At 43.9% G+C, this 13,503-nt stretch overlaps 1 protein-coding gene across 5 annotated transcripts in view; it reads right to left on the bottom strand.

Annotated features, from left to right (window-relative positions):
- TAFA4 (TAFA chemokine like family member 4) overlaps positions 1-13,503 on the bottom strand; it is a 181,761-nt gene that overhangs the window by 102,278 nt on the left and 65,980 nt on the right. For all 5 annotated transcript variants that reach the window (XM_084832506.1, XM_084832507.1, XM_084832505.1 and 2 more), the window contains 2 exons: positions 7,838-7,973; positions 4,730-4,845 (listed from right to left, as the gene is read on the bottom strand). In XM_084832506.1, coding sequence (XP_084688632.1) covers positions 4,730-4,845; positions 7,838-7,917 — 196 coding nt within the window. In that variant the 5' untranslated portion in view covers positions 7,918-7,973. The remainder of the gene's footprint in view (positions 1-4,729; positions 4,846-7,837; positions 7,974-13,503) is intronic.

The following is a 13,503-nucleotide window of genomic DNA, read 5'->3' as shown; positions in this document are numbered from 1 at the left end:
CCCCCCGTCCCTTACCTCCCCTCCCTCTTGGGCCCTATTCTCCTCCTTATTCTCACTTTCTAGTCATGGGCCTCCCTGCCTGTTCAGTACCCCTGTCACCTTTCTGTCAACAGCTCTCAGCCCTTTCACATCCTTCACAAAGGCTTCGTGGTCTGTCGACATTATAATGGCCAACCTGAGCAGCTTGAATGTTGTGAACATTCTGTAACTTCACAGCAGCTTAGCCAAGGTTACGGGGAGAGTCTCAGACAGAAAGTGGCAGGCAGGCAACAGCTAGTTTTTAGCATATATTATAGGCTAATCTTCTATTCTATTCTTAAACCAAATTTGCTTCAATTTCTGAGAAGAAACAAAACTTAGCAATGACAACAATGTATTATTAGTATGTTTCTTGAGGCTTCCAGAAGCAATTATGTTATGGTCATCTATTTTTCATTCATATAAAGTTGTTGGCACTTTGTAAAGACTTTAAGATTAGGAGGGTGAATTTTGAAAGGACTAAAATCAATCTTAATCCTACAAAAATGTTCAGTCAGAATCTTGAGTTGTAAAGTTAGAGAATTTGCATCATGTATAATGAGGATTCATCTTGCATGCACACAACAGACACCATCATCTTCCCGTCACAGGTATTTCCCCTGGGACTGGATGGGGAATTAATTTTAAAGGTGTGTGATTGAATCCTAGGTTGGACACAAATTCCACTGCCAAGATGTTTTTGCCCCACTTACATTCTACAAAGGAGAAATTAAGCAAAACTGGAAATACTAGTTAATAAGATGGGCTGTGGGGGTGCTTATGCATTTAAAACTTGCGAATTTATTTTGCTCATTGACTGCAGCTGCTGTATTTTCAAAAAATAATTAGTCCTCTTCCTCTTTTTGGAAAAATGAGCCCTGGAGTTCATCCTACAGGGATAATTTTGGGTACATTCATGTATTCAGACATTCAGACACCAATCACCACCTTGTGAAATCACCACACACCACCCCATCTTATCACCTCCTCATTGGACTCCTAGTTGTAGAGTGTTTGTGAATGAAGTAGTAGATAATTCACAAGCTAATTGGTGCCAGCAATTTCACATATTTTTGTTACAAAGTGAGGCTCCTAAGGTTTATTATTAACCTGAGGACTTGTCCTTCAAGTGGGGTGATTTGAGATTGGTAGCAAAGCAGATATTCCAGAATATTTGTTCTTTAAATTAATGATTTACTGAATTGTCATAAAACTATATTTATATATGACAAATGTGAAAGAATTCAGTGGTAGTACAACATCCAAGAGATCTGTTTAACTCTAGATAAAGCTGCCTCATCACCACCACATCTGCAACTTGGAAATATTTAAAGAAGCAGATCTGCATACATTTGCACAGCTTATTTTGCTTCCACAACTTGTTTGACAGACTTTCAGTGCTGAAAATTCAGAGTTTTGTTTATTCTTTTTGTAGCCATGGTGACCACAAGAATCCCTACATTCTAAAGCCAGCCTTTCCCACACTTTCTAAGCTTTTAGCGAAAATATTCACGCATTCCAAGTTTCTCAAAGCAACCAGGATGTCAAGACATTTGCTGTTTCACCATGAAAACTATGCGTAAGTTTCTGTGTGTTAATCTGAAAGGGTAAACAAAGAGTAAAGATGGCTAATTTGATCTGGAATGGTAGAAGGACTTGAGTGAGGGTTTTGGGGAGACCTACAAGAAGAGCCCCTAAAAGACCCCAGACTCATAACCAGTTTTATATTCCAGACTCTTGACCCCTGGGCGAGAAGACCATGCAGTTTGATTCTATGCTAAATGATACTGTTTCACTAACTACGACTCTAACTAAGATTTTGCAGGACTGTCTTTGAAGAAAGGGAAAAAAATGCAGCTGTCTTTACAAGTGGCTTCATAGAGCTTGCTCGAGGCCACCATGTGCTGGCAGAGATGAACAGATGAGAGATGAACAGGAGAATGGAAAACTGCCTCCATTGGAATCCAAAACGGAAAACCACCTCCACTGAAATCAATGGAGGATTTTTTTATTTTTTTTTAACACACACACCCCCGGGGGGGTGGAATTTTCAGATGAAAACAGGTGTCTGCTATCCATGAGTAGAAGAATGTTTAGTGTGGTGCTCAGTGGCCTTCACTGTTGGACAGGAATGGGAACCCAGGAAAAAGTAAAAAGTACAACAACACCATAGGACACAGAGGGAAAAATAAAGAAACATGAGCTATGGGTAATGGTCACAACATTTTCTACACAGACTTTTCAATTGGTCCAAATAGCTTTCATTTACAGAAAGGGGGTGCCTATGCAAAGAATCACATTTTTGCCACTTCCAATGCCCCCCACAGCACATGAAAGTGGCACGGGGGAGGGGACAGAGATATGGTCAACATTCAACACTATGCATGTGATCCTGGCTCCAGTCCTTAGGTCTGTGGGTGCAGCCACACCTGTTGCAATGGTCTTGGAGCTCCCCAACTCCTCTGTTTAGGGGGATACCTTCACTCGGGCACCCAATTTCCCCTTCCCATCACTGATTATCTCTTCAGATGGGGAAAGCGTTCATAATACATTCGGATTTTTCTCACCTTATAGATGGACAGAAAGCCTGTCAACTGCTCAGGGTTATAACAGCTGCTCACAAAAGGAATATATTTTGTTGAGGTAATCAGCTCATGAAGAAAGGGCGGGGGGCAACTAACAAGTGAAATACAGCTAGGCAACAGTTCCCTCCCTCCTTCATTTTCAAAAACATTTCCTTGTTCTTTATTGTGTTGTATGGAATTGGGAGTTTTATCTCTTTTCTTTTGGATACATGGAAGAGATGAAGAAACATGCCCCAAATTCAGGGGTGTCATGAATTTGCTCAAGAAACTTCCCTATATACAGTCACGGCCAGAAATACTGGAACAAGGATAATTGTTTTGGCAGTTGACCTCTGTACACCACCACATTGAAGTTGAAAGAAAACACACCCAGATGGGAGCGAAGTCAGGACTTTCAGCTGTAATTCAAGGGGTTTGACAAAAGTGGGGCACTAACCATTCAGGAAGGACAGCCAGTGGCATGCACACACCCCCATCGTTGGTGGCTTATAAGTAATGGAACAAATGGCTGACAAGCAGCTGCATGGCCAGATGTGGCCTGTTTCCTGGGCACCCCATGATCAATCAAGCAGACAAAAGGCCTGGAGGTGGCTCTGAGTGTTACATTTGCATTTGGTAGCTGTTCACTGGAACCCCCAACATGAGGTCCAAAGAGGTGTCCATGCAAGTGAAGGAGGCCATCATTAGGCTGAGGAAACAAAATAAACCCATCAGAGAGATAGCAAAAACACTGGGAGTGGCCAATACAACAGTCTGGGACATCCTGAAAAAGAAGGAATTAACTGTCAAGCTCAGCAACAGCAAAAGGCCTGGCAGACCACGGAAGACAACTAAAGTGGATGACCGCAGAATTCTGCTCATGGTGAAGAGGAACCCTTTCACAAGATCTAGCCAGGTCAAGAATGCCCTTGCGGAGGTTGGCATGTCATTGACAACATCTACAGTCAAGAGATGGCTTTATGAATGTAAATACAACAAGGTGCAAACCACTGGTAACGCTCAAGAACAGAAAGGCCAGATTAGCCTTTGCCAGCAAACACCTAAAAAAGCCTGCCCAGTTCTGGAATAAGATTCTTTGAACTGATGAAACCAAGATTAACTTGTACCAGAATGATGGGAGGAGAAAAGTATGGAAACGGAAAGGAACAGCTCATGATCCAAAGCATACCACATCATCTGTCAAACATGATGAAGGCAGTGTTATGGCATGGGCATGTATGGCTGCCAATGGAACTGGGGCATTGGTGTTTATTGATGACCTGACTGCTGATAAAAGCAGCAGGATGAATTCTGAAGTGTATAGGGCTATACATTCTGCTCAGATTCAGCCGAATGCTGCCAAACTGATAGGATGCCGCTTCATATTGCAGATGGATAATGACCCAAAACATACAGCAAAAGCTACCCAAGAGTTTCTGAAGGCAAAGAAGTGGGATGTTCTTCAATGGCCAAGTCAGTCACCGGATCTCGACCCAATAGAGCATGCTTTTCACTTACTGAAGACAAGACTGAAGGCAGAAAGACCCACAAACAAGCAGCAGCTGAAGGCAGCTGCAGTAAAGGCCTGGCAAAGCATCTTGAGGGAGGAAACTCAGCATTTGACCATGTCCATGGGTTCCAGACTTCAGGCAGTCATTGACTGCAAAGGATTTTCATCCAGGTATTAAATGCGATCCTTAAGTTTGAAATGATGTTGGTTTGTTCCATTACTTACGGGCCACCAACGATGGGTGTGTGTGTATGCCACTGGCTGTACTTCCTGAATGGTTAGTGCCCCAGTTTTGTCAAAACCCTTGAATTACAGCTGCAAGTCCTGACCGCTCCCATCTGGGTCTGTTTCCTTTCAACTTCAATGTGGTGGTGTACAGAGGCCAATTGCCAAAACAGTTATCCTTGTTCCGATATTTCTGGCCCTGACTGTAAATGCTACCATGAACTCCTTTGACGTCTTAGCCATAACTCATCTTTCTTTGTGTGTGTGTTCATAGCCTTCTCTTTTTTTGTTCTGATCATAACACTTTGTCAAACAGCTTCATCAATTATCCATGACTAAAAAGTGGACTGTAACGTTCGGAGAGTGTTATTAATTGGCCTCGGCAGCGCGTAATGAGTTTAAAAGCTCCTACCTGGATGCCCCCGGGGATGGTGGCTAGTCGCGGACAACAATTTACAGCACACCATTAACACATATGCCAGGAACAGCCGCTGAGAAGGAAGCATTGATTTGGCACAGGACCTCATCCTGCAGGCAGAAAAAAGGAAACCACTGAGAGAAAGGGACAATATATAATTTAGGAGTAATGTAAAATAAAACCAAAAAAGCTGCAAATCAGGAAAAAGGCAGATGACAGACTGGAAATTAATTGAAATGGATGATTAAAAACAGAATACTTGAATCACGTTCACACCCAAACCAAAATCAATTCTTTACCAGCCGTGTCTCATAATAAGAAGGGATGCAGCAGAGTGCACGCTTCATTCCCACCACCACCACCTCCCTGGAAGTTCTCTTTCTGCAATTCCATTATGAGGTTAAGAATATGAGCTGGGCAAGATTCAGCACAAGATCTGTGCAGACTGTCCCACAATATGTAAGATTACTTTTAGGTAACATTTTTGAGCCCATTTAAATCACTGGCCTTTAACCAGTTAGCCAGGGTAGTTTAAATTAGATGGCTACTAGTCATGACGACTATATATTACATCCAGTAATAAAGGCTAGGGATGTGTGAACCCACCCCCATCTGGGTTCTCCGGGTGCCCACCAAGCCCCTGCCCCCACTCACCGGTCCCCAGATCGCACTCAAGCCCCTCCCACACTCATAGAGCAGCCCGCACTCACCCCAGCAGCCTCATCGAGCTCTGCAGTCGCCATTTTTTGAAAAATAAAATGGCAATTGCAAAATGCACATTTTGTGCACACATGTGGTCTTGTAGGCCCCTTCCAACCCTATGATTCTATGGTTCTATGAAAATGTGCATTTTGTGAATGCGCATATTTGTGCATATGCGAAAATGCACATTTTTGCAAAAATGTGCATTTTCGCACATACACAAATATGCACATTCACAAAAAAGTGCATTTTCATGCATATGCAAATATGCGTGTTTTTGCGGTTGCCATTTTCTCAAAAAATGGAGACCATGTTGCTTGACAAGGCCGCTGCGGTGAGTGCGGGCCATTCGCTGAGCGCAGGCAGGGACAAGCAGGGTCAGGGGCTTAGCAAGCAAGGCTCGGAGGTGAGAGCAGGGGCGGTTCCGCCGGATTCCCAGACAGAATCAGGTGCCTGTGCCATCCCTAATAAAGGCAGTATACCTCTCAGTACCAGTTGCTGGGGAACATGAGTAGGAAAATGCTATTGCGCTCATCCCTACTTGTGGACTACAGAAATGATGCCATAGGTAACAGGAAGAGAGATTTAAAAGCTACTGAGAAACAAGTATTGTGTGGTCCGAGAGCATGCGAGTTATCATGGCTCTGGACCCCGGTCAAAGACTGATGTTCTGCCATCTTAACCTTCTGGCTCACCTGGACACCAACATGCAACCAAGCTACAATGTGGTCGCAACGTGAATCAGCTTCAGACACTAGGAAGCTATGATGAACTACTTTTTTCAGCCTGAGTTGTAAGTATGACGTGTGTTTTTTGAAAAGTATGTGGATCCAGTCCTTGGAGTGTGTTCCCCCTTATTTTCCCAATGGCCAGTAGTTTTCACCCACATTCTCTTTAGCAGTAAGTATTTCCTTCTGTTATGTTAGCCATGGTCATTTCAATGGGGGAATACACTCCGGTTACACCTCTGTGTTTTGCCCCCAGGCTGAGAAATAAAAGCAGTGGTTATCCAAATGGCTGTTGTTTTGTACAAATTGTATGAAGAAATGTTACTTCTGAAAAGGCCACTGTGCATCAGAGATATGCTAACATCAGTCTTGCATGGGCAATTGGACTACTGAATGTGAACTGGAGAGGCAGGCAAAGAAGATGTCAGACCTTGCTCCAGCTGGAATGTTGTTGTCATCCCCACCCATACACAAACACACAGGGCCATTTACCATCAAATGTCCTGTGGGAAGGAATAGGAGAGTGAGGGGGGCAAAGAAGACAGTAGCTGCTCAGTTGGACTGTCTCTCTGCCCCACCCCACAAGGGCCTTGTGAGAAAAATCCTTACGAATTATGTTTTGATACTGTCACGTTTATTATTTTATTACTGCATTTTTATTTTACTTGTAAGCTGCCTTGGAAGGATTTATATCCTAAAAGGTGGGGAATAAATATTTAACTATAAATAAATGCTGCTGCTTTTTAAAAAACAAGAATATTTGTGGTCCCCCACTGCATTTTCAATTTATAAAGCAAAAATCTACACTCTGGATCTCTTAACAGAAAAGGCATAACTACGCTGGCCCTGAGTGCCCACATGTCCACGTTGATCTTTCTTGCAGATCAGACCAACATCCACCTAGTATTCTCTGCAAGAATCCCAGCAACCATCTACCTGAAATTGGTCAGTCATCCAATTGATGGAGCAGAGTGTAGCTTCTTCCCACTCCTGGTCTACACACCTATTTCTATTCAGGAGGACAGGAATTGTTACCATTTGAGAACTTCTGAGATCCAGCGTCATGCCACTGGTCAGAGTGCCAGGCCAGGAAAATAGCTAAAGGGGCTCCAGAGCAGGCATTGGCAGTGAGCCCAGCCCGAATCCTGGGACCCTGGCAGCCGCCCAAGGATGCCAGATATTGGCGCCGCCTTCCGTCTGCACACCTGGGTTTAAGGGAAGAGTTTTGAGATTTACCCATGCAGATTCTAGGCAGGTTTAAACACAGGCACCTGAACGTTTAAAAATTAGGCACTGGCTCCAGCTCGGCAGTGTGAAAAAGGATCTCAAGAGATGGGAATTAACTCCCAAAAAATCAAGATTGCTGAGTCTTTAGATAGAAGCAGCAGTCACAAAATGTACCAATGCTCAAAAATATTGAATTCCTAATCATGTTAACTTTTTCTACCTCCACAAAAAAATTAGTTCCTGTGTCATTGTCAAATTATGGTAAGTAATATTACACATGAGATAAGCCTTCCCTAACTTGGCACCCTCCAGAGGTATTGGACTACAACTCCTATCAACCCCGCCCAGGTGGGTGCCATGCTGGGAAGTGTCAGTTTGGGAAGGCTGCATTAGACATTCCGGAAATCTTCATGATCTATTTAAAAAGATTAGGTGTTCTCCTTACCTTGGTGATTTTTCCAGGTTTTTACTGCAGTTAAAGAGCTTTATCAGTGTATATGTTTCACAGTAAATCCAAATTCCCATTTGAAAATATGCACAAGCATTTCTGCATCTGCTAGGTTTTCCTCCACCTCCAAGGCCTGGGGAAGAAACCAGATTGGGAAACCATTACTGAGGGTTCAGGCTGATGATGTTAGATTAAAACCACTGTTATACAGCACCATCTGCAGTTCAATGCAAGACCACAGCAGTGGCAACACCCTTTGAAGGGAGTTTACAGGCCACAACGGAGCGTTGTGCATGTGATTCTACAATTTTGTACAAGCCCATGTTTACATCGAAAGATCTCTGTGAGTGCCAGTGACAGAGAGATATGAGTAAAGTTAATCTGAGGATGTATCCAAGCTATCTCCCTGTTCCCTAAAACAAGTAATGCTGGACTGCCATCGTGATTTAATCTGGCAAAGACATGATCAAGGGGAAAATAGATATGAGATAAATCTCTGCTCAGGTAAGGGGGCTGTTTAAATAGCACCCCCAAAAAGGGAGGGGTGCAAAAGAGGAGAGAGATTTGCACATGCTAATTTATATGTATAGATACAAACTTAGAAATAATAATTAGTATAAGTTAAATAGAAGTACAGTACATCTGATGACCTGATTTGCAATATCGCAGGGTGGTTGATAAGCTTGTTCTGGGTGGCTTGTTAACCACCCTGCATGTGCTGGTTGTATGCCAGGGGGGAGAGTGCATAATTACCCTCAGTAGCGGAGCTTCCCATGTCCTGAGAACCAGCCACAGTGGCTTGTTGCCATGGTTAACAAACCACCTAGAACCCATGGGCAGTTGTAGGGTGGCTTATTTCTCCCACCGTGATTATGCAAACAGGCCCCACAAGTGGGGAAGACTGTGACCTGTGTGCCCCCTCCGTCTGCTCTCCAGGTGCTAACTGTGGATGGGCAACTTCAAGGCCCCTGCTGCTCTCTCTTCTTAGGGCTCTTTTATCTCTGAACTGGATTTGGACTGGACAACCTTTCAAATAGAGGATGTCTGAATTCAGACAATTACGGGGGGGAGGGAGAAGCTATCATGGCTTCTTCCCCCACGCCCGTGCATGCCATGCGCACACCCATTGTTTACATAATTACCCACGCTGCTGTGCGGGTTGTCATGAGAACCCAGCGCACAGTGTGGCAGTGGTGACTTTGTACCCACCCTAAACCCCACGACATGCAGTAGGGATTGTAGGGTGGGTACAAAGCCATTCCCACTGTGCTGTGCGCTGGGTTCATATGACACACCAACCTGTGCAGCAGTGCCGGTAATTATGTAAACAACAGGCACACATGCAGCATGCGCAGGGGGAGAAGCCATGATGGCTTCTTTTCCCCATGCAATCGTCCAAACACCCCCAAAATCTTCAAACAGTGCTCGGGCAGCCTTTCAAAGAGAGGACTGTAAAGCAGGACACATGGCAATCCTAAGCTCAGATAAGCATAGTGCTCCTCAGCTCTAGCACTATGGTGGCTGCTCACGTATCCACAAGGAATGTACACAGAGCAAGCGCGTACAACACGAAAGCAGGACTTTGTGGGGGCTGGAAACTTTGTCTCTGCCCTGTAGCGTAGCACGATACAGCAAATGTGAGGAGTTGGTTGATTTTTTAGAGATCCCAAAATAGGCACTTACGAAGGAGCTCTTTAAAAACTTACAACTCAAGTTCTTCAAATACTATGCATTTGTAAACTCTCTCTGTGTAATACATGTGCATTAACATATCCCACTAAAGTCTCGTGGATGTTTGAAACCAATGGGATTGTCATCAATAATGTTGTAGCTTGATAACCTACAGAGAGCTTCGGCTATTAGGCAGTATAGAAATGAAATGAAATGAAATTAATAAATAAATAAAATAAACCAGTTCAGCATCTCAAGTGCATCAACTTTATTGCCATTTTCCCTGCTGCAAAAACTTCCTTTTATTTCTTTTAAGCTTGTATTATTTGGATTTAAACCCCACCCTACAAAACTCAAAAAGCTCCTCCACTTGCTTTGATCTATCTATCTATCTATCTATCTATCTCATACCAATAAGAATTTCTTCCATCAACTAATTTCTCGACCAATTGTTCCTGCCCTCACTTGTAATTCCTTCTCTCAAATAGGTACATTGGTACATATACACCTTTCCACCCTATGCCCCCTCCTCTATCCTCTCTGAATTCATCGCAGACCCAGGTCTGTCTGTCCGTCTGTCTGTCTTTCAGTCTCTTTCTCACACACACGCACACATGTACACATGCACAAATAATGAATCCTTCCCCCTGATCCCATATGTGTATTCCCTGAAAGAAGAGGAGAGGAAGGAACAAAACATTTCAACCCAACCTGTCCTCAGTGGTCACTGGACTGTGCCTAGGGTGGCTGCTGCAGCCTGTTGAAAGTGCGCCGTTTTGTAACTTGTTGCATGAGCAAAATGCATGTAAAAAATTGTGGGGGGGGGGGAATGGGTTGTGTTGGTAACAGTGCATTATTATGAGCCCTACTGAAATTGCATCCTGATCACTGAAGGTCAAGTTGAGCCCAGGGGCAGGAGAGGGAGCAAAGATAAACAATCAAAGCAAAAGCTTGTGCATTTCCATGAGATGGCAGGGGTTTTCTTGGCTCATTACTTTGTGGGACAGATGTCAATAAAGGCTACTGGGATTTCTTTTCCAAACCATTTCTCAGATTGACTTGTCTGTTGGACAAAGGCTTGCTTTTTCGCTAGGTAACTTCAGTAACAGACTCAAGAAAGCAACATCATAAAACTTGTGTGGTGTCGCTTGGAAACAACTGCCTGACGATTATCTTGCATGGTCGGGAGTACACTGGTGGTTGAGCATCTTCCAGATAAATAAAGAGTTAAGTCAGCCACCCCATCTACATCCACTGTTGTCACAGTTCTTTCTTCATTACTAAGCAAAGTGCCCATCAATGGGCTGTACTTGCTTTCAGAGCCCAGTAGTTTATGAAGTGAGGTGAGAAGATAAGACAAGCTCCCTTTGAGAGGTGAGCCGCTGCCAGAGAGGGCAGGAAACATGGCATCCGCAGTTGGTGATGCTGCTTAGGCTGAGCAAATCAGAAGGACAAACAGTGGTAGACTGGGCTGATCAGGGGCTGTAATGGCATTCCAAGGAATATCAATGACAGCCCTCTTTTTCTCTGCCCCTCCCCTTCCATCTTGGCTCAAACCCTTCAAGATGGTTCAGACGTAATGCCTAACATTTAGCAAGAAGCCTCAGAACTGCATGCTCTCTCTTCCCCCTCCTTCCATTTCCCTGCCTCTGATCCTTGTCTGAGGCAAACCACAGTTTGCTGTTCTGCCTGAACCAGCAAACTATGGTTGGTGCTTGCCCTGCAAACCAGGAACAGCCTCCATTTTGCACGTCAACCATAAACTATAGTCAACTGATTCTATCAGAGCCTTCCCCAACCTGGTGCTCTCCATAGGTTTTGGACTTCAGCTCCCATCAGCCCCAGCCTGCATGGTTAATGGTCAGGAATGCTGGGAGAGGTAGTCCAAAACCTTTGGAGGGCACCAGGTTGAGGAAGGCTGGTCTATGGTTTGCTTCAAATCAGGAGCACAACATTAGAACATAAGAAGAGCCATACTGGATTAGACCAAGGGTCCATCTAGTCCAGCATTCTGTTCACACAGTGGCCAACCAGCTGTCGACCAAGAACCCACAAGCAGGACATGAGTGCAACAGCACCCTCCCACCCATGTTCCCCAGCAACTGGTGTACATAGGCTCACTGCCTCTGGTACTGAAGGTAGCACATAGCCGTCAAGTCTAGTAGCCATTGATAGCCTTTTCCTCCAGGAATTTGTCCCATCCCCTTTTAAAGCCATGCAAATTGGCAGCCGTCACTACATCCTGTGGTAGTGTGTTCCATAGTTTATCTATGCACTGTGTGAAGAAGTACTTCCTTTTATCTGTCTCGAATCTCCCACCAATCAGATTCATGGGATGACCCTGGGTTCTAGTATTTTGAGAGAGGGAGAAAAATGTCTCCCTATCCACATTCTCCACACCATGCATCGTTTTGTCGACCTCTATCATGTCTCCCCTTACCCTCCTTTTTTCCAAGCAGGAAAGCTTTCCAAGGGAAGTGTTAAGCAAGGAAATGCTTAGCCATGTAATGCCAATCCACAGTCCAGTGTTATGTCTGAACCATGCCTTTGCATGGACTGGAGATGGTGAGTGAGGATTGTGAGTGACCCTACAAGAACCGGACGTCGATGGGTCTCAGCACTTGGGTACACTGAAATCACTGCCTCCTTTCTTCGCTGTGGGATTGTTGTTGTCCTAGGCTTCATTTGTAATTATGAGGTATTAAAAAGTAGCACCAACAAAAGCTCTTAAAATACACTTTTCGGTTTTTGCAAATTAATCTTGAATTCATCCAAGAGCCTTTGAACTTTGCCGTGACTCTTGCCCATCCTCACTGAAAGCGCTTTGCTCCTCCCTTAGAGAAACCTGAGAACAGTAGCCCTGTTCTCCTCATCTGGAGCAGAATGGCACTGACAACAGAGAATACTGGGTTTTATTACATGAAGGAGACCTAACTAAGCCTCCCCTTGTAAACAAGGCCAAAAAAAAAGAGGTGGGGGAAATCTTGATCTTAATAATGCCTCTTTTCTTTGTCGAGTGGGAAACTTTCCTTATGACCAACTGTAACGCTACTGTTTGCATCAGACAAGGGGAGACCAGTAATGGCTTACACACTGCATAAACAACAAGATCACTTCTGACCGTTTGAGGCAGGAGCTCTACTGGGGCAGCGCGGTTTGCAAATGCAGCCATTCCCTAGAGGCTTGGTACCATGGTAAGGAAAGATATTAATCACCTGTCATTTCTACAGCTTGATTCAGTTTACTGGGACCCAACCCAGAAATGTACCAAACGTGCTTAAAGGCAACAGGAGAAGTCAATGCGCTGGATCCTTAGCTTCAATTACCCTTGTTGGGTTCTAGCAACTTGTGCTTGAACTCTGGAGGGTCATGATGTGACAAGAGGGCTAAGCTCATCCTTTTAAGAGAGTACAACTCTATAGGGCTGACCCTTATCGCAGAGCATTTAGAAGGGTACTTCTTTGGATCTGGCAAGCCTGATCACAGAGTAGCACCTTCACTGTCTACACATCCTTGAGAAGACAATTATCTTTCAGCATTTACACCACATGCTTCGTAAGACCATACGCATTGAGGTGACAAAGAAATTCACTAACAACTTTAATTTAGCCAACAAGATAACAGAGTTCCAACACAGTATATGAGATGTAATTGCCAGCATTCCAAAGAAATTTTGTGCTCGCAGATGAAAAACTGCAGTTTAGTTTTTGATTAAGATCACTTTCTAAATCACATTATTCCTTTCAGATAAATGCTACTCCCCCCCTCGCTATTTACATATTACGAAATGCATTTTATGGTCCCCTATATTATCATCTGCTAACAATTTACTCACAGTGCATTTTATAGTATCCTTTATAATGAGCAATTAAAGATGATGACTATGCCAATTAACAAATTTATGAATGTAGATTTAATTCTCAATCGTTCCCCAAGTTGTCTCTGCCTTTAAAATGAAGTGGCCCATCTCTCGTTCCCTCACTCTCTCTTTT

Source organism: Heloderma suspectum, chromosome 2 (assembly GCF_057233095.1).
Source record: "Heloderma suspectum isolate Gila_16-S chromosome 2, 16-S_ref, whole genome shotgun sequence".
In the NCBI taxonomy this organism is placed as follows: Eukaryota; Metazoa; Chordata; class Lepidosauria; order Squamata; family Helodermatidae; genus Heloderma; species Heloderma suspectum.
Note: the sequence above shows the minus strand (reverse complement) of the source record. Positions and strands in the feature narration are given on the sequence as shown.